The 22167-nt window shown below is 38.4% G+C and overlaps 1 protein-coding gene across 6 annotated transcripts in view; it reads right to left on the bottom strand.

Moving 5' to 3' along the window:
- Positions 1–114: 114 nt before the first annotated feature.
- Positions 115–22167, bottom strand: part of ZNF451 (zinc finger protein 451) — a 45708-nt gene continuing 23655 nt past the window's right edge. For 4 of the 6 annotated variants that reach the window (XM_026122523.2, XM_026122524.2, XM_064508622.1 and 1 more), the window contains 7 exons: positions 20558–20705; positions 18306–19957; positions 17085–17219; positions 13251–13381; positions 11941–12127; positions 2977–3051; positions 115–1653 (listed from right to left, as the gene is read on the bottom strand). In XM_026122523.2, coding sequence (XP_025978308.2) covers positions 1601–1653; positions 2977–3051; positions 11941–12127; positions 13251–13381; positions 17085–17219; positions 18306–19957; positions 20558–20705 — 2381 coding nt within the window. In that variant the 3' untranslated portion in view covers positions 115–1600. The remainder of the gene's footprint in view (positions 1654–2976; positions 3052–11940; positions 12128–13250; positions 13382–17084; positions 17220–18305; positions 19958–20557; positions 20706–22167) is intronic. The other 2 variants (XM_064508620.1, XM_064508623.1) reach the window with 2 other exon arrangements.

Genomic DNA, 22167 nt, shown 5'->3' with positions numbered 1-22167 from the left:
CTCTTATAAAATAATGCTTCCTCAGCAGCAGTACAGTACTGCACAGGCAGTCTTGAACAGGGCTGTTACTAATCTGACATTTATATTGGGAAAGCAAGCAGCAGAGACAACAAAAACAGTATCATGAGGTCCTGTTTATTCTAGAACACTTAGCTTCAGAGCTTTTTTTTTTTCTTTTTTTTTTTAATGCACTGAAAATGTTCAAACTATTTTCTGGGGGTTCACACAGTTTCTTCTTTCAAGTTGTATGACTCCCAAAGAGCTCTGAGCTAGCTCACTAGATTCTTCATCAATTTTATTTGTTTCAGAGCTGGCAAATATACGACAATCATTATCTGAAATAAACCAGTGTCAGTTTTCCAACATTTTTAACCATAATGGAACACACCTGTAGTTATTCTGACTCTTTGGAATTGAGTCAGTAAAATTTAGCTTTCTCTTTGTCTTACTCCCCCAAAATGAACATTTTTTGCATAATATATATTTAGATTTACAGCAGTTACAAGCAAACTCACATGCTAATGATTAAAAAATCAAGCCGACATTTTATTACATTGAGATTTCTTACTGATTGACAACAACTGTCAACAGAAGTGAAATAAGCTGCTAAAGCTGGACAGCTTGCATAGTTATTTTTAAAGAAGGAATTGAGAAAAGTGGCATAGGTGACAAGTTGAAACACAAAAATTAAAGAATAATTCACCTAAAAATAAGGACAGTACAAAAATAATTAACACAACTATGTTCAGGTATCCAAGGCCACCTCTCTGAACAGAAGACAGTAAAAAGCCAGCAGAGAGGAATGATGCAACCTGAATTCTTTCACATCTATTTCAAAGAGGAACTTGAAAGTTTATCTTCTGTTCACTGATAAAGTTGTTCCAGCCCTAGGGTAAAGACTGAACCTGTCAAACTTTAAGCCATCTAGTACAACAGTACCACACTCCTATTAAAAATAGCTTTATTTTTATAAATGTGTATAACAGAAACTAACCATACAGTCTGAGGTCCCAATTCTGCCATTTATAACAAACAGGCCATAGACACACCTGGGGTCTATGAGGTGGGATTCTGTCCAGGGACAAAAATCAGGCCATGTATTCAATTTGTAAAAGTGGGACTTAAGCTTCTCTTTATAACAAGATTAGATAGGCAAGTCAGTCTGAGATAATTTGAGTTTACTATTTTTATCTATTGGAAACGTCGCACAAAAATGTTTTAAGAAAAAGATGACAACATTTTGTGACAGAAGAATTAAATATAAGAACCAATTAAAAAAAACACATTGTAAGACCAGCCTACTTTTTAGGCAACAACTTACACAGCTAGACTGGGGAGACGCAGTTGTTGCTCATTAGAAACAGAATATGGCAAAGGCTTAAAAATTTATTTTTATCATATACAGTATATTGCAGCATATATCCATAAACTCCAGCTGTTCATCAGCATTATGGAGAACATCAGATTATAAATCTAACAATTCAAGACACAAACACATTTTTTGAAGCAGTATTTCTGAACCTTTGTAAATTGGTGAATGAGCTTCCATTTTTGTAAGCAGCTTTGATGACATGCTATTAGTGTAGAGAAGTATCTTCATTTACATTTCCTCAAGGCTCCTCTTGACAGCTTCTTCCAGTTCTGCATCTTGCTCTGTATGAATATAAACAAATGTTTTAAAGTTAATTTCTAAAAGGAAACATTACCTGGTCATAAAAACAAAGAATTTTTGAAACCAAAATTATGCAGAAAGCCACATTTGTGGACATCTGCTTGCATTAAGTGGTCAATAAGCCACTAAAAACGTGCAAGAATCAAAAATAAGGTCCCATACTGTGGTACACTATTGCTAATGGCACACAGTTCACTCTGCAGTGATACCTGGATTGTCCTGTGAAAGCAGCTTTTTTACCTCCTCCACCCACTTTTGTTCTCTCCTCTTTAAACAGTTGCTAGGGCCCTTTCCTCCTTACCCCTTTTTGGGGTTATTTTGCCTCCTCATTCCCTCTTACTCCCATCCCAGGACTACAACTGGCCACACGTATGGCTAGCTCAACACAGTGGAAGCCAGGCTGGCTCCATAAGGTCAGATGTCCTCACTACAGTACAGAGGCATCAGAACTGGGACCTCCCGTACATATCAAATGCCACTGCTGTCACTAGTGGCAATATCCAGCGCTAGGGGCATCTGAGTGTGGCAGACTTCCAGTACTGCAAATTAATACATTGGATCTTTAATAGTAATGTGTAGTAACAGTTGGTAAATCTAACTAAATAAATTCTGGGAACATAAGATTTAGTTATCTTAGCTTTATCACTGAACTTGTAGGAAGTGTCTAATGATTTTTTAGTTCTTTTTATTTCCATCAGGTGGGAGGGGAAGAGTCAAGCCTTTAAGCAATACATTATTTTTAAAGACCGTCATAGTCTGTCACCAAAAATAAATCACTACATGGTCTGAACACCACCACTAAAAGCACAACAGCAAAAGGATGAAAACAATTTCAAATAAGGCAAAATATGATGTGAGTAGACGGTTGTACTTGTTGATTCAAACCTGTGCATAAATCTACAGCTCCCTTTTGACAGACCAGAGTGCCTTGGTAAGATATAATACATAATTTTGAACTATTTATTCAGAAGTTCAACAGGAGAAGTTCTACTGGAGTCAACAGAGCCATATTAAGCTGGAATGAAGTGAGCTCAGTCAAGGCCTTAATCTCACAATATCCTGTGGTGCATCAATAAAAATAGATTTTGAGTCTGCTGGCATACTTTTAAGGCTAGCAAATTATTTTTTCTTTTTAACTCATCACAGTGTTTTTAACTGCTTATGGTTGTCCAGTGAAATACTCAGAATATTTTAGAGTATGCCTAAAATATCTCTTGCCATGAAAATTATCTAAGCTTAATCTCTTTACCTTCTGTATTACTAGCACTCCTAAAAACAGAGGAAAAGTGAAAACTAGCACCCACCTTCCTGTTTCTTTGCTTCTTCTAAACTCCTTTTTACTGTTAGCTTGATATCTTCATCCTCTTCACTATCTGAAACTTAAACACACAAATGAAGCATACATCACAGAGTGCTTCTAAGAAAACCATTAACAGTCACCTTTTACAATTCTCTTCCTATAATAAGATTGTAGGTTGGTTTTGAAGCACTGCACTTGTGACCTGAAATTCAAGATAAAATACATTATAATAGTTCAAGACAGTAACTCAAGTTTTTCAACCCTCTCTCTTTTCTCCCCCAAATCCAGAAGCTATTTCAATTTTATATTATTTTAAAGCAGTAACAACAAATAAGTGCAGAAGCTAGTGTTACTGTATTTGTTGCTTTATAATATTCAGTTATTGAAAAACATGGGATTATTCACTTTCTACAAATAGTCAAGGACTTCATTATGGGGTGAACTGCTACAATACGAATGCTGCCTACATGTGATATTAGGTAGGTTTTGCTGTGTAAATACCCATCCATTTTGAACAGAGTACTATACCTCTATTTGCCAAACTGAGCACTGCAATTCAGCAGATGTTCAATTCTTACAAAAAGATAAAAGCGGATGCACTTAGTTCAATTTGCTAATTCATCACAATCAAGCCCAGCTGAAACTGTCACCTTTCCCATTCTAAGTAATTATCTTCATGAGGCTGACACCTCCAGAATGACACCTTCATTTTGAAGTGCCTAACAGGTATTGGTGCATGTTTTCATTTGTTTTAAATGGAGTCTCAGTAAACTACATGTAAAACAAACAAACAAGTCTGTTAGTCACATCTTGTATTTATTCTCCTGCTAGAGGTTAACTGGTATTTTGGCAAATGGTCTCTGTAATAAGGACTTAAAATATTTACAATGAACTAGCTCTCCTAGGGTCATGACAACAGGAGAAGCATTTCCCTTAGAGTTGTTACATTTATTAACATACCAATGTAGTTCTGCTTATGTTTAGAGGCAAAACATCTGGACATGAACATCTAAATTATGGCCTGCATTACTTAAGGCATTTTAAATGACCCAAGTTAGGTATTCAAAGTGGCAGGTACACTTTCTAAGTCTTGTTTTCAAGCTTCTAATACATATACCTTGTTTGAATAGGAACATTACTGACTCCTTCCTAATTCCAGGAATACAAACTCCAACAGCAGGTATCAAATAGAGATCAGGAGCCCACAAAGATGCCAGCAATAGTTGGATATATATTGCAGTTAAAATGGTCTTTCTCCCGCCTTCTTGAATCCTTTTTGGAGCTGCCCACTATCTCTGGGTAGAAGAACTACCTTCCTGTATATTCTATTTCAAAGCAAATAAAGCAACAAAAAAGATAAACCTACACAAACCCAAACAAACCTCATTAAAATAATTTATGAAAGAGATAAGAAGTGGAAAGAAAAGGCTTTGCACAAGTGGCTTCTGCTTTATACCTTCTTAATCTTCCAGTCTGGAAGGCATCTCACGCTGTTCAAAAATGTTGTACCTATCAGAGATGTAATAGTTGATGCAATTACTCCCTAGTTCATTTTCTAGAATAAGTATAATGGAAGAATTGACATCTGGAGAGCAATAAGTAATAAGGTATTGGACAAGAGCGTCTCTGCTTTGCTACAACTCTAAATAAAAATGTTTTAAGAGAGCTTTACCAAGGGCAGGGGAGGGCTTTGTAGGCATCCTGGTAGAGAATGCTGGCAAATGAGAAAGGCAATCAGATCAGCAACTTGCATAGATGGTTAAACAGCAGAGGATGGGAGTAGTCAAAAATCCAGCAGTTCCTTTCAGATATTACCTAAAGCAGTCAGCTTTCCTGGAGCTGGCCATAGGGGCAGCTAGTATTTGCCATGAAAGAAACTGTAACAGCAATCCACTGACATGCTGTTAGAGCACGACACTACGCTGCTAGCTCCTGCCTCTCCTGAGCCAGGCAATAAAGTAGCAGGAGACTCATTTTTCAGAACAATACAGCAGCTCAGTAGCTAAAGTGGACTCTACTGGCAATTAGGACAATTATGCATGCTTGTACTGAATAGGTAGATGGCAGTATTATTTTAGAAATTTAAGAAAGTTTAAGATTCACTTTATGTATTAATTCAGGCCTTCTCTTAGTCAATTTTTTTGCTAGTCACATCTATTTAATTACATCACGATCGTAACATGGGGAATACATCCATTTTTGTACCAGAGATGCATGCAAATGGGCATGCAAAAAATATTTTTAAATAAATTGCATGTCCTGTGATTTATCACAATTGATACGTAATAACTGAACACTACTTGATGGTTAGATCAAGGCGAACAGGTTGACTTGAAGGTTTAAGCAAGCCTATTCTGCTGGTGCATATCGTTTGCAGGCCTCTGGCAATGAAAGCACAGCTCAGACTCAGTTGGTGGTGGCTGTCCAGTCATATCGCAGGGTCAAGACACTCCACAAATTGTATCTCCAAGTTGACACTGGTTAAGATAAGTTCAACTAAAAGAGCTCAAAGAAACTCGGGAACTTGAAAACAATTAGTCCACAAGATGATCTTCTGCTTAGTTTGAGGGGAAAAAGTTCAGCTCAGAGTCAAATGTATTTATAAGGCATGTTAAAAGTCTCTTGAGCTACATCTTGCCTCCAATGATCTAAAGTTTGGTTATTATTTGCAAGACTTTTCTCCTCTCTACCTAACTATACTAATGTGTATTCAGCTTCCCAAGAAGGCAGATGCTGGAGTCTTTGAAATCCTTGAGTTGGTGAAAGATAGCCTATTAAGAGCCAGAAAGTGTCCAAATCTTATTCAGGACTTTTTCAGGCAAAAGCCTGTATCTCAGATTGTATTGACTTTCCCTCTCCAAAATCAAAAGCCTGCTAATGCTTGTCGTAAGCCCTGCCCCCAGCCATACACACACAAAGAGCAAAGATGAAAGGTGTCATGCCAGATGTCTGGTGAGGCAGGCACAAAAGTGGCAAAGGCCATATGTCAGGGAATTTTAAGATGTTCTGATACAATTTTACGGCAAGCAGGAGCAAGACTGTAACAATCAGGAATAGACCTGTCAGCAAACAACCTAAGCAGAAACATTTCAACAAATAAGGGGGAAAAAACAAGTACTTCTGTTAGGGGCTAGACAGCAAGAACTAGCATGGAACTCACTTGCTAGTCAAAGAGAAGGAAGGGTCAACTGATCAAACAGATGGATTTTAAAACCACAAGAGACCAGTCTGATATTCCTCTTTGGACAGGTCATTGTGCTTCATCTAATATTGCTTGTGCTGTGCCTGTATCCTGTTACTGAACTCGGCTTTCAAGGAGATCTTGGATACTAATAAGAATATACTCCATGCAAACATACTGCTAGTACTGCTGGCATCTTCTGAAGATGGAGAGTAAATGAGAACATTTAACTTGGAGAAATCAGGCACGTCCTGTTTCTCATTTTAAACGCTTAGCAAACTCTGCAGCTCCCAATTCCTCTGGGGTCAGACAGCAAAGGAGAAATTGCCCACTTTCTCAGCCAGGAGATCTCAAGATATGGCCTCTTCTCCAGTACACTTTGTTAAATACGCAACAGCTAAAAAGCTCTGACTGTACTTGTTCTCTCAAAGAGACACTATTGCTCATTATAGTCCTCACACACCGTCAAATTTCTTCTGGAGTTAAAAAAAAAAACAAAAAACAAAAAACAAAAAAAAACGAAACAGACAAAAATAACACAACAGTGAGGCAAATTCTGGATAAGTATAGACCTCAAAGATCAGGAAGATTTAACCTTAGAGATGGGAGCAAATATGCTGTTCCCCCCCCCCCCGCCCCCACCAAGAGATGCATTACAGTGACATTTCAAGAGTCTCAGAAACCTATTTCAGGGAAGGGACTAGTAAACTTGCACAGGAGGCAAGTGCCACCCACTGTCCTGACATCAAAGTGCCACAGCTTTAATTTAGATTAGCAACCCACACTAACTTAACCTAATTCCCTGACTACATCTGCCCCTCTGCTCCTGCAGCCTCCCTAGTTACCATCATCTCCTTAATAGTTTCCAAGTCTAACATTTCCACTGTCCCTCTAAAGCCTCAGTTTCCCCTCTCCTGCCTTAGTTCTCTTCCCTTGCTGAAAAACTTCATAAGGCACCTCCTGGCTGCTCCTCACATCCTGCAGTCTCCTACCCTACCCTCACGCTCTCTGCTACAACACTCTTCTTTTCAGTAGTTCCCAGTCTCATCTGTTTGATTCCAATCCCAGTGTATGATATTAGTATTGCACTTAGCTCACTGTCTCTCCAATTACTGCCCCACTTCCTTAACAAGTGATGTCTTAAGTTTTTCAGAGCTATTCTAATTTAGAGATACCATGAAAGTTACTCCATTCAGGATCCTAGTGACCACTTAGCCTAAAATTTAGGCTAAAATTCCTTTTTCAATATGTGCTTAAAGAATCCTCCAAATCTTTACTGTACTCCTTATTGCTGATCTCTGTTTCTTCGTTATGTAGCTTCACCTGTAAATGCAAGTACAGCCATCCCCTGCTGAGGGCTCACAAATACGCAAGACCTCTTCTTCCACCCAAACTAAAGCTTCATTCTATGCATATCCCCAAGGATGTTTATTCACCTGTTCATTCAAGTGTCACATCACTAAGAATAGAGCTCTCAGTCTCTCCTCCTCCTTCCATTACATTTTGTGATAACTGTAGTCAGTATGATAATGGTCACTCAGACTTTCACGTAGACTTCATCTTAGACACCTCTCTAAAAATTCCCATCCAGGTTAAGTTAAGCCTTGTAGGTGTTTTTGTATGATCTGGCTGGTGAGGTCTTCCCATTTCATCCACTTGAAAATTCTTCTGCAGACTCATTATCTTACACCTTAACACATTGCTTTCTCCCCAAGGTATATATATGTATTCAAATACACCCACAGGAGATGTCACTGACATACCAAAGCTAATAATAACTTTCTGTTGCAGCTAAACACAAGGTTACAACTCAGTGGTGACTTTCTTATCATTCCCTATAGCAACATACTACAGCTATTGTAATAACTGTGTAAAGAGAGGAATAGACACTTGCTAGTGTAATCATAGTTCTTTCAGTGTGCAGCCAGTGTGCATCGCATTACAGATGCTCATGCCCTTCATGCTCAGTCTGTTTGGACAGTAGGAGCTGCGGGCTATCTTTAGTCCATTACAGTCTGATGCCTGTTGTCAGCTGAAGGTTTGGAAAAGCAGAGATTGGGGTCAGGTGTGGTATCCATACTGGACACAACACCTGCAAAAACCTTGGCTGCTGAGAATGTAAGCAGTTCTCATTTTCTTCTGTAAACTAATTCTTAATTCTTCTTAAATTCTTCTGTTGTATGTGAACCAAAAGCTCTTGAGGATAGTGGGAGCTAGAAAACTCGTCTGTATTTGTCAAAATGAACCGGAATACTGCTCTTCCAAATATAATCTGTCATATAAGATCAACTCAGTGGTACCTAAACACTATAGACAATAGTAGTAGATTGAATTGAGTTCTCAGCCTGCCTCTTCAAGCATGCTGAAAATGAACCTTATGGGTCAGTGCAAGAGGTGCACTGGCTATCTAATAGACAGTATATGACATTACCATGCAATGCAATGCATTGTTTTTTACAGTCTCAAGAAGCAGCTTAGCCCCTTAAAGAAAGGCGAGGAAATATTCTGAAAAATCTGGTCCTTTTTAATAGATATAAAAAAAAATCTGGTTTATCTAAGAGCTTGGCTAATTAAAGATCTCATGTGAATATGACTTTGTGAAAGATACAGTTAAGTTAAAGCCCTCAACTCACACGACTCACTTTTGTCAACCCAGCAGTTCTCGCATTCATATTGGTGTCAGCATGGGTATGATGACCCCTAGCCCACTATCAGGTTTGCCCTCAGCACTGTCACATCAAACAGAATTCATTGAAAGTATGAACTGCAGCGGTAGTGGGATTACTAGACATCAAGTGTCAAGATATAGACAAGAGAGTTGCTTTTCTGTATGCTACAAACCTTTCTTTGCAAAGGAAACAAAGGGAGACATTGAAAACTCTTCTGTTTCATCTTCTCAGACTGCTTTATTAATATGCTTGGATCTCCCATCGTGTGCCCTGTCTACAGCATAAAAGAAAAAAAACTTTCGTACTTAAGAACTCAGGTTCAGCAGCAGAAGAAAGCAAGTAAGAATAAATGTCTTGCCTACTGTTTTAATACCTCAAAGGAAATTCAGGCATCCAGTATAGCCAATGGTCTCCTAAGATAACATTGAGTCGGTACCACCCTGCAATATATGCAAGATTATTTATTTATTTTGTTTAAATAACTACATGGACCACAGCTCCAACAGCAGTTCTGCTGAACTGGCAAAATGATTCACAAGGTGCGACAGTCAGATTGCCACAGTCCAAACACAACCCAGCTACTCTGGAGCTACTGAAAGCTCTGTGAAGGTTATTTAGGGAAATAGCTCCTTTGTTTTGAAGTTCTTCCAACACCAACAACTGTCCTATATTTTTCAACACAACTCTCTGGGGTAACGGTTTTCTCACTTACTTCTCCCATCAGAACCAACAGCCTACAGGCTTAAGACAGTCACAGAGCAAATAAATCTTGTTTTTAACTTGGGCATCCTTATACTCAGCTGTATCTCTGTAACAGGACAACAGGTTATACCAGCCTATCATAGCTTCCTGACTTTCCTTCTCAGCCCTCTGATACCAGTATTGCTACACTAAGACTCACAAATGCTTGCTGGTGAGCCACACAATGAAGTGTGTACTCTGAAGTGACTATACTTTTTCAAAAAAGACCCTTTTATAGACCCTTTGTAATGGCATCATCCCACTACACAGAGAGCACAGGCCTAGTACCAAAACTAAAAATTTTAAAGTCTTATTTTATTACAGGAAGAGAAGACAATGGTAATTCTTACTACCTGGGTTCCATCCTGCTGACGTGGGGAGGAAAGGGAACTAAGGAAGGTTCAACACCACACTATTCTTTATGAACTTCCCTGGGAACCCTGAGTGCCAAAGGACACATGCATGATTCTGGCACTTTTCTGCTCAAAATAAGTATTTTTTTGATCATGACCACATGCATAATTTAAATGGAAGCACAAAGATCAAAGAGCCATCAAGTAAAAAGTTAAAGCTTGGGGTGCTTCCTAGTCAAGTCCATCACCGAAATAGCAAATTAAGTATTAACATAAAGGACGTTGAAAGAAAGGGTTAGTATTAGGAAACTATTGAATGCAAGACCAATATAAATATATGAGTATAACTTATACTCTCCTGTTAGCCAGGATACCCAGGTGAATAAAGCTATACTCGCAAAACTACTTAACAGGGAACTATAGTCACTTCCCTCTTCTTGCACTCTCGTTTTAAGTCACATCCCCTAATAACAAACTATACAAGAAAGGAAGTCTTTTTTGTTAATGTAAATTGACTAAGCTGTACTGTGTGGAAGTTACAGTTCTCCACCAGTCCTTTTACCAATTTTTCACAAAACTACGCAAAGCTCCCAAAACAAAAGCAACCTTCCACTTCAATACAGTTATAGCTATAATTACATTAGAAGAGTGCTATCAAACGAGGAATTTTAGTTTATTCTCATAGGAAAATATTCATATTTACATTCACACTGTGAATGTAAAAATACAAAACATAGCTTTACAGATAACTGTGGAGAAAAGTCATCTTCCCCCTTCAGCAAAATGAACTATGCTAGTAAAAACCACAGTTCGGTGATTAACATTATCTGCATTAAGAAGTTTTACTGGTGTGCCTACTTCTGGCCAGGAATCACATCTCCATAATCCAGTTGACAAATCAAGACCAGGAAATGTCTGAGGCGGCAGAAAACAGTAAGGACCTTGTATCAAAAACATGCAAATCAATTCGAGCTCACCACAGATCACTTTTTCAGGAACTCATTTTTTTACCCTGTCTTTCTTTTAATCAATTGATGCCAACTCACCAGTCAATGCTAGCACTCCACTATAATCTTGGTAGAACAACAGCAGCATGCTGTCATTCTCACAAACCTGCATCAAGATTGATAGCGTCTTTTTCCTGAAAACAGTTTAGGGCTAATTCAGAAATGACTTTCTGTAACATGCGCTCAATTTACAAGCCCCCAAAACCATGACAGAAGCAAGGAGTAGCAACAGTATGTCTGTAGAGAAATACCAGGTTTTCCAGAAAAGCTGTATTTAAAGATATTTTAAAATATTGAGAAAGTATTTAAGCTCAACTCTGCTTTCAATATCCTTTGCTCCTTGAAAATGAGCTGGTTCAAATCTCTTTGATTATTCTGTATCAAATCTCTGACTATCCTGTATTAAAAAAGTGTTATCATTTTAGAATATGGCATTCTAGAGAGCCTGAAGGCTTTCATTGATATTTTTCCTCCAAACAGACATGTAAGCCATAGGCCAGGGAAAACAAATATCAAATGACCGGAAGGGCCAGCAGGACAATCAGAGCTAAAATAGACAGAGATACTTTTTGAAATGGTGCCGGCTCTAGCAGAGTCCCTCTCAGGAACTACTTTCTCACATTTGTTTCAGATCCAGAACAAATCAAGCAAAGTAGAATTCAGGACAAATCAACAAACATGCACACTAGAGTGCTCTAAAGAGCCTTTCTTTAACCATGAAGTAATTTACAGACTGAAACAACAGTTTGTCTGCTGTGTAACAAAGGACACAGTGAGGACAGAGTTTGCTATGTTGAACAGCAATGCTTAATTAAGTCTTGCTTCAAAATGTGCCACAAGCAAATTGATTTTCTGATCTATATATAATTGAAAAAACGAGTATTTTAAAGAAGCACCAAGGATAACCATTAGACTGTTTTGTCAGCATGAATGTTCTGTTCTTTTATTGGAAAGACTATTGGTTTATTGGAAAGACTGTGCTTAATGTTTAGTTACTACGTTTTGTGCAGTTACTACCTTTTGTGGTATCTGAAATGCTGTTTAGCAAGGCACACATCATGTCTCCTTCAATGTGATGAGGATTTAGGATGCGAGCTGATCGCTGAGTCATTTTAAATTGAGCTTCCAGTTCTAGAAAGCTTTTGTCTCCAGAAAGTACAGTGAAAGGAATTTGCTTGGGCAGGTGCTCATCCAGACGACCAGCCTGTATGGAGAAAAAGGAGAGAGATTCAACTAAAATGGCGTTTTTGTCTCACGGGGTTTGGCTAGGTGTGTTTTTTTTTTTTTTTTTTTAAAGGGCAGCTCTTCATAGGAAAGCCTTCATCTATAGCAATTCACCTCAATTTTTCTGGTCAGATGCATATTATACCACTGTGAAAGGTATTATTTGGACAGTTTGACACTGCATTTACTCTATGCATATTTCAATGGATACAAGGAATTGCTACAAGAACAGTACTGGTGGAGTATGGAACAAATTTCTGAATAGCAGCATTTTAGAAATGTCTTCGCAACAAAGTCATTTGTGCAGAGCATTTTAAGAGGCATAAAGAATGTGTATGGTAACATATAAATGCCACCACAAAACATGTTTACATCATATAACTAGATCCCAAAGTAGTTTCATCTAACTGATGGAACACTACACTAAAGTCCCCATGGCATCCCAGATTTCTGTCATTCAGCTCTGCCTCTCCCAGTGCAGCTAAATCCCTGGGTCTACTGATCAGGGGGCATTGCTCTGTATCAGTCCAACAGGGTCTCTGAAACTGGCACTTGTTATGTCATCTTAAAGATGGCTCTAGACTTGAGACACTTGAAGGGAGAGGCAAAAGTTACATTTCTCTCTGAAACACAAACTATAAGAATTATGGTTTTTTCCATTCCTTGTTCCCTAACTCTCCAGCAAAGACAGACTGATGTCTGACTCAGGCTAACGTTTGTATTAAAGAAAAAAAGTAAAACACAGAGAAAAGCAAAGATGATGCCTACATTTCATATATTTACCAATTTAATCTACGTTGCATGGTCTTCAAGCAATCCGTATTTCAATCATGTGAACAAAGAAATGCATGATCACAGAATAGTTGAGGTTGGAAGGGACCTCTGGATATTCAGGTTTACTCAAAGGCATGAGGGGAAGGGCTTCAAAATCACTCTTAGTGGGAGAAACACTTCTTCAATGACAATTTTGTCATTCTTTTCAGTGGAAGTCACGTATAGAGAACCTAAGAATCTTACTTGTAATTAGTGCTCAACATCAATGGCTGACATCAGTTTTTCCAGCTACAGAAACACAACAATAAAGAAAGTGTGCGCTAACTTACATGAACACAGAGTGCAAAGTCTGCTGCTTCTCTTCTGGTACCACAACGTGGATGAAGGAAGAAACATCCAATCTTCTTAAGATAATTATAAATTTTGCACTGCACTGGAGGTTTCCAGTTGCTATATCCTCCTACACAGTCAAAGAAAAGAAATAGACAGCAATATCACCATGAACTGAGAATCCAAAAAGTCAAAAGCAAAGGTAAGTCTGGCTATAAAGACAAATTTATTTTGACCACTGTGAAAAGAAACACATACACAAAACTCCAAAGCCTTTGTTCTCAGATAAAACAAAACAAAAAAAAGCTAGCTACACGGGTTAAATCTAGCCTGATCATACAGAAAGCCTTTCATTCAATTTTGTAAGAATTTTTCTTCTAATCCTGAAAACGTTATTTTATAGAAACCACATGTGTGTTTTTACGCAAGTATGTATTCTTTCCGCTTTAAGCACAACTCATCTGAGCACAAAGACAAGAAAAAGTTAATGCTTAATGTGCAGAAGCAGAGGAGCCCTGAGAAAGTGGCACACAGGAAACCGCATGCTAATATAATGCCAGAGACAACTTCCAACAGAATCTATATATGTCTGACATGTCACAAGTCAGAACTCTTTAAAAGAGAAGATCCAAGAACTTGAGCAGCAGCCTAAGACAAATGCTAGAGTCCCAATAAAGACTTGGATGCAACGAAGAATAAGCAAGAAGAGGCTACAACCAAAAAAAAAAGTGCACAGATTTTCTTGACTACAGTATCCTAAAACACATGAAGAGGATAACCCATAAAAACATGTAGTTACTGGCAGAGAAAACAGTTGGATAATAAGGAAGAACTGAGTAATAGGCTTGGTACAGGATAAAAAGAAAAACAGGCTGAAACAGGTAGCAAGGGAAAGGAAAAGGGCAGCAAGTCTCTGAAGAAGAGAGGGGAAAAAAAACAGAGGAAGCTGCAGAGTTACTAAAACAGTATGAAAGAAAAAATAAATGGAAGAATCTGTAGGATAGTTTAAAGGGAGTGAATAAGAATGTCATGACACTCCCAGTTGTTAAGAAGTATTGGGTTTGTGGGGGAGCAAGGGGTCAGGGAAGAATGATGCTCTGTCTGCCAGAAGATATCAAGGCTTGAACGGAAAGTGGAAGCAGCCAGTAGCCACACTTCATGTGACGACATGCAAAAATAAGACTCTCACATAAACAGGCCATGGAAGACTGCATGCATTTTTTCCCCTGAGCCTGACAAAGCATCAGAAGCACAGGCAATCTTCAACAGAATTCTCCTGTTTTTTTCTCTACACTCTAATGACTAGAAGAAGATATCCAAAATGATCAGGAAGTTCAAGGATTTAGTAACAGGCTGTACAGAAAAGATTTAGGGGTATCTGCCCATGAGAAAAATAGCTTTTTCAAGTTGTTCTCATCTATTGTGACAGCCTCAGTCACTAATATTTGGGAAAGATTTGTAATTGCCAAGCCTGGCTTTTGGTTACATAAATTTTGTTTAATGTATAACATAAATGCTTGACCACAACAGCTGAAAACAATGACAGAGCTGTATTTACTCTAGTGGAGCTAAACCATAAACAGGTGAAGGACAACTGAACGACTGAAAAGAGAAACACTATGGAGCCTGGGTAACGCAACGGAGGAACGCTAAGCAAAACTAGGGCTGTATTAACAGCAGGAATAACAGAAGTAACACAACAGTAATCATTAAAAAAAAGCTGTTTTTCATTTTTCTGTATTTCCAAAAGATGTCATTCTATTTTCACAGGCTAAGCAAACAAGAATAGCACACATTACAAAAGCCATTATTATGAGAGGGCACCTACAACCATAAATTCAGATGTGTCTGGGAGCCTTGGCGTTCCCAGGCTCTGTAAAAAGATGGTTGACAGTAGTAAACTGCTAAAATGTTATCTGATACAAATATAGCTCCTTCTAACCACCACCTCTTAGGCATGGTTTTTCTGTTCAAATGCTCCAGGGACCATTCCCATTGGGCAGTCTGCATGCAGCAACTCTGCTTGGAAGGTAAGAAAGAAAGTTCAGTAGCACTGATGTGGACTGTTCTGTGTCAGCAGGCCCGAGTGTCCGGGAACACTCCTGGGCACGTTGTCTTAACTAGTACAGATATACCTCTGGGTAAGATTAACACTAATAGAGGTTCCTAACATAAGTTTCTGAGACTGCATTTCAGATTATTACTCTTTCTTGGAGCAGAAAACAAACATTTCTGACAATACTGTTCAGATATTCCTGGGTTCAAATCAGTATTTCCTTATCAAATCAAACCAGGGCATATTAAGCTTGTAGTAACAGAACAGAAGACCTTCTCAGAGGTAACAACCTTGGGTCGAAAAATGACAAACTGGTTTTGGCTAAATTAAACAGAAGGGCAAAAACAAGTATGATTGAAAGTAAATGTCTGAATTCAAGTGGGCAAAGTTTGACATAACTGCAAAATAATTCTTTACTAAAGAATTCTTTATAAAACTCAGACAGAGTAGCTTTGGACTTCAGACACAAGAAGGGCATGACATGAAAGTCAGATTCCTAATAATTTTTGCATTTTTATCTCAAGGAAAAATGACTGTTCCAGGACCAGCTGGCTTGAATAATAACAGTAGAAATAATCAACCGACCTTCAGCAAATGGATTATTAAAAAAACAAACAAGCAAACAAAATCAAAAACAAAAGCAAACCCAAATTACAATATTGTTAGAAGTCAAGGAGTGCAGAGACAAGCTTTAATTGAGGAGATCAGAGGATCTCACCCCAGAATTCCTGAACAACCATAGACCACAGGTCCTGCAGCGTGGCTGGCTGTTTAAAGAACTCACTTTAATAAACGCACGTACAATTCCTGCACTGCCCTCATCAGCCAAATGGAATGCCTGTTTCTAAGAGGAGAAAAAAAAGCGATTCAGGCATCAACAGGCCTTTCTGTCTGACCTCAGCAGCTTGCAAACTTTCAGTACATGTTTTGAAGGAAAAAGTGAAAAAGTACATTAAAAAGGGGTGTAACACAACTGGGTTTACTAAAGATAAAACATGCCAGACAGTTCTTACAAGTCTGTTTGGTAAGATGATGCATGTTCCAGGCAATAGATCTTTGGAAGCTGTTCTTTATCTGAACTTTACTGATGTATTCAATGTACTACAGGAGAAATAAAGGCAGAGCAAAAGTATGAGGCACACAAGTGACTGGCTTAAGAACAGTCAGGTAATGGAAAGTATCAAGTTAATGGGATGCTACTAGTGAGCTCCTTGAGAAGTTTTCTTAGAAAACCTTAACAGGGTGAATTCCGTCAGTCACCTTGCACTACTACTGGTATCTTCCAGATGTGAGACAAACTTATGCCTAATACAGCATGACCAGGGGCATCCTCAAGGGCAAGTCAGAAATGGAACAAGTTTAAGTACAAGAATGTAAAAATCATGCCTTTTGGGACTAAAAAGAACATTATGACAAGGACCTGGGAATTGGAAACTAGCTATAAAGAAGATGATCTCCAAATATTATGGGTCTCCTAACAACTAAAAAAACCTAACATGATATAACCTAAGTAAGTTCAGCAGAGAAGCCAGAAAGACTCCTAAACTGTTTAAACAATTTTGCAGCAATATTCTAAGAGAAATAATTAGAGCAGAAGAGCTTAAGACTGAATTTGAGAAGTTCAAAACCACTTCTGCTACACAGTGACTTTGTGACTGAAGAGGCCCTACCGGCTGCTTGTTCCTGTACAATATTCTCTCAGATGCAAAGAATCTCTGCTCAAGTATTGTGTGGACTTGTTGATCTTTTCCTCCTATTTCTTTCCACCATTTTTTACCTTGAAAGCCCCAGATAAATGTCCCTTGGTTCAGGTTAGCTGGCAGCTGCGTGAATAAGCTTCCCCAGTTGTCCAGATCCACCAACACGATATGAGTCATGGTACTCAGGTAGTCAAAATCAGGAAGTTCACTGTCTTCAATGGGATAAAAAGGATGCATTTTAAGTTGATCTGACTTTCTAGTCAACCTATACACATCAACTCAGATATAGTTTTAAAAATCTGTATATTTAACTGCTGTATAAGCTAAAAGTTATCCTATTTATTGATTGTACTGTTTCAGCACTGTCTTTAAACCAGCTGAAGTAGCATTTAGTAATGCACAAATCAGGTGGAAGGCATAGGAGGATCTAGTGATAAGATGGCGTGAAGATGGATGGTGTTTTGTGGCAGGCACAGACAGCTGCTGCCCTGCACTGGGGCCTTTAACAGTCCATTTACCATTCAACTGTGCACCTTCTACCACAGCAAGTCTGTGACATTGAACATCTTACACATATCAAGGTGCGTAAAATGCTTAGAAACATACTTTCTGCTCTAGAACTAACATAAATGTAAACCTTTTGCTCAAAAGCTTACTTAACACCATAAGTAATTAAAAAACCCTCTATTTTTGAACATGTAAGATACTTTCTCTTGAAGTCATCCTTAAAAAGCAAAAAAAGCAAAAACATACTGAGAATAGGAATGCTCAGCTGAAATTATTTTTTAGCAAGGTAAAGGCAACTGAGAAGACAGAGTTATAACAGTACTTTCTTGTGTGGGCAATCCTATCAGTCTCAAATATTTATATATACAAAGGAGGCAAGTTTCTCTTGAATGCATGTTTATTATAGACCGCTTTTGCATTTGTAGGAGTTCAATCTCTGTTTGGGATCCTTGACTGTCCTTCTTTAATCATAAATCTTTAATCGCACTTTAATCACAAATTACACTCCCAAGTCATTTGACAATGGCATGTTTCAGTCCCAAGGCTCTCAAATCTCCTTGTTTTTTGGTTTTGAAATACTTCATGCATAAGGCATGTAGCAATAAAGCAGAGTTCAAGTTCTGGAAACGTAAATCCTGAGAATTCAAGTGGTAACTTCGAGAAACAATGCATATCAAGCAGACTGGATGCAGGCAAATGGTATGTTACATACTTGCACTGACATTCAAACAGGGTGTATTAAGACAGTAAGATTTTTCTAATGTAAAAAAAAAAAATTAAATTCTACAAACCTTCATTAGTTTCTTCAGAGTATGCAGAGTTTTCTTTTTCTTTCTTTCCATGTATTGGTCCCTGCAGAGGAGATGACTGTGGTCTTTCTTGAGCCTTGGATGGATATGCTGAAAGCTTTTGTTTGTCAGGTTTCTTGTCCACACAAGCCCCACTGGCTGCGAACTTGAATACTGTATTTTCTGATTCTGATGCAAGATTTGATATATCCGGTTTCTGCAAGAAGCAGTGTTTCATGTGATAGTGCTGATGGGCACTCTGAAGATCATGGAAGTTTTTGTTGCATGCAGCACATCTAACAACATACATCTCTTCATTACGTTTCACTGATGCGTGACTATTGAGATGACTGTTCAAATCAGCAAAATTCTGTGCAGTTGCAGAACACAAACAGCAGCGAAACCATAAGCTTCCTTTTTGCAGCATGACCTTCTGACAATTCACATAATCATTCCTCCTGTTTATTCTGGAGACATAATTTGTCCGGCAACCACAGGTTAAGCAGTCTCCTTTTTCTACTGGGAGGAAGTCATCTTCTTTTTTTATTGATACTTCCATTTGCTCAGGCACAAATGCATAGTCCATGCTATGAAGGTCCTTATAATGGATTAGAAATTCTTCCTCCGTGTCGAAGAAGAGATTACCACAGAGGCCACAGAAGTATTTAATCTGTATCTCCTGGTCATGGTGCTCTTGGCAGTGCCGCTGCAGTGTTCCTACCTTCCGAAAGTGATTTCTGCATAAGCCACAGCAATACCTGTGAAATGCATGGCTTTCTAAAGACATGCAATGCTGTTTAACGCAGTCTTCAGAGTCAAACATTTCCTCACAAATATGGCATTGCCATTTTCCCAGGACAAGACTTCTGTCAGGGGAGAGTTCCACGGGACTAGGAATACAGTCTTTTGTTTCAGTTGAGGAACTGCACACTGTGCCAGAAGCAGAGGGCACAGATTCATCTTCTAGAGCTTCCTGCTCATAATAGTAACTATGTCCACCATGAAATTCAGTCACATGTCCCATAATATCCTCTTCTCTAAGGAGATCTGCAGAGCATGCTCTGCACCAGAAAATAAAGTTAGTCAAGTGCGCTCCCCCATGGAATCGACTCATATGCAGGCGGATAATGCTTGAATTTTCAGCAAGTTTTCCACACACAGCACACTTATGACAGATCCTGTTTGCTGATAAAATGTGCTTTTCTACTGACTCTTCTGTAAGAAACTTTTGAAGGCATTCACAAAACCAGGCTTTTACTTTGCAAGCACTACCTTGACTTTGGTTTTCAATATGACCTTCATTTTTATCTTTTAAATCACTTCTCCGTTTTGAAGGAGCAGATTCACTTTCATTAGTGGATTCACTCCAAGTCAAAGGTCTTTTAAGCAGTGGTCTGGACCGATCCACAATATGACGCAAATGAGACGGATTTTTATTTTTCTCATTGATATGACAGAATGTCAAGATGGACTCTTCCATTGTAGAAATAACTTTAATTTTATGTTGAGTGCTTTGCTTATGTTGAGTGATCTGATCCTCATCAGCAAACAGCTTATCGCAGTTCTCACAGTGACCTTTTGTTTTAAATATTTCTGCAACTTGGGAGATGCTCTTCTTTGACAGTGCCATGGGGCCAGAATTACGACAACGTGTTCTAGATTGGATTGAGGGGGGGGGGAAAAGTTTATATCATAACCTGAAACTTTTTTTTTTTAATTTTCAGAGGTACTTTGAAACATTCCCTAGTAGCTACAGCAATTAGAGTGTGGAAATAGTGTCCTCTGTATATACTTTAGCTGGCCTATTAACTTGTCAACAAAAATATACAATGCCAAGCTATTGCCTAAGTCTCTGCACTTCAAAAAGAATAAGGTTATAAGGTATAAGAATAAGGTTAAAAAGAATAGTTTCCAAAACTACCACTGAGATGTATGCTTATGTTGTTGACTCAGTATTACTGAGAAATTAAATGCTGACAACTTAAACATAGTGGAATAGAGACCAAGGAAGTTCTGTTGCTCTCTGTTACAGAAAGTAACAAAAAGGATATAGAGATTAATCAGCATTTTCCAGTGAACTGTTTGGAATAAGGAAATACATGGAGAGGCGGTTGTTTTGGGGATAGTTTCCCCTGTAAATCAACATTCAGATGGTCCTAGACACACTGAAATCCACCAACGCCCTTAGAAACACACAACTATCCATTATCTACCTATGGATGGTCATATCATAAAGACGGTTGTCTCTTACAGACCTGAAATGAGCTGTTAATTCCATATGTGAGCGTAATATCTGGTAGCAGGATATACACTTCACTTGGAAGGGGACCTCTTTGCACAGGGATATCAGAAGTTTCTTTGCATAGGATGGGAAAGGCAGAGGAAGGCCAGTCTTCATTTCACCTGTAACAAGGAATGGTAGAACGGGCAACCACATATTAAAGAGTTCTTTCATATTGTTTCAGCTCCCAGAGGGCATAGCTACAACTGTGCTTGCTAGTCACAGAGTTCAGACATCAAGTTACCACATGTAAGCTGAGAAACAGTTACTGTGCAATGCAAGTTTTACTTAAAACTGCATTAATTTAACAATCTGGCATTAATTTGTTAATTATCAAACTGCATTAATGTGTTAAACAATCTCATGTCTGAATCTGTCAGCACCTTGTTTCTTCATATTCAGTGACTGACTTCACTTCCCTTGTCCTCCTTCTACAAGTTCAGGTCAGGTCTGTCTCTCTCTCACGAAGATTCTTACTGACTTACTTTCTCTCCATCTACAAAAACCTAACATTCCCATATATTTTGACCCCCCCTGCCCTTTCCTTAAATTTATGTGCTGCGTACATACTCAACGTCTAACTCTAGGTACTAGTAGAATAAAAAGTTTTCTAACGAAAAGAGAATGGGAAACGGCTTAGGAACGTTGTTGTAATTGCTGTCACTATTCTGCATCTTAGGAGGTAAATTCTATTTGAATTTTCCATTTATAGTAAGATGCAATGACCAGTAGGAAGTAATTTGAAGATAGGTCTTTCAAGTAATTTAACTGCCAGATCTTACAGACGTTGAAGATATTAAATCATGAAGACCTAACTACCAATGCAAAGGAAAAAAAAAAGAGCACTTCTGTTTTTGTTCTTTGTGTGACTAAGTGCTACCCATCTTCAAAGAAGAAAACTGCCCTCTTTGTGCTTTTAATCTTTTCACAGCAATAGCTCACCAGTAATCTTTCTAAAAACCTACAGCCTGATTTTCATGGAATTTGTAATAAACATATTGAGAATTAATAATCTATTTGAGAATAAAAGTACATTAGATTTAAAATACGTAAGAGAACTCAGAACATGGCAGCTGATTGTCACTTCTGTGAACAGGGCAGCCCAGACTCAACTTGCAGGAAGATTCCTTCAAAGCCTGTTTTTACCTCACACTTCCTGCAGGCACTCTGAGGGAAGGAAGAAGCAGTACACATTGTTATGAACATCACCTATACCAATCCTTTCGGCCAGGTAGGCCTATCTTGCAAGCTACGGTATCTAAAATATGGCAACCGTTCAAATCAGAAGTCAACAACACTTATGTCTCATCTCTCTAAACCATTTACCTACCATTAAACTAAATGCTTTAATACCTATTGCTTATGTCAAAGCTAAAAAGACAGTACAGCCAGGATGGCTGGTAACTCAGCCTGACAGGTAACTGGCAGTTTTCCAAGATCATGATCAGACATCTTCTGGGCAATCTAGTATGTAAGGTTCAGGATGCTACCAGCTCACAGCACAGCCAACAGTTTAGCCTTCAATAGCAATGCAGCCAGTGCAAGGCTCCTGACCGGAATTTGCATTTATATGGAGAAGAAACC

The sequence above is a fragment of the Dromaius novaehollandiae genome, chromosome 3 (assembly GCF_036370855.1).
Source record: "Dromaius novaehollandiae isolate bDroNov1 chromosome 3, bDroNov1.hap1, whole genome shotgun sequence".
In the NCBI taxonomy this organism is placed as follows: domain Eukaryota; kingdom Metazoa; phylum Chordata; class Aves; order Casuariiformes; family Dromaiidae; genus Dromaius; species Dromaius novaehollandiae.
The sequence above is the reverse complement of the archived record's forward strand: the minus strand, read 5'-3'. Positions and strand labels throughout refer to the sequence as shown.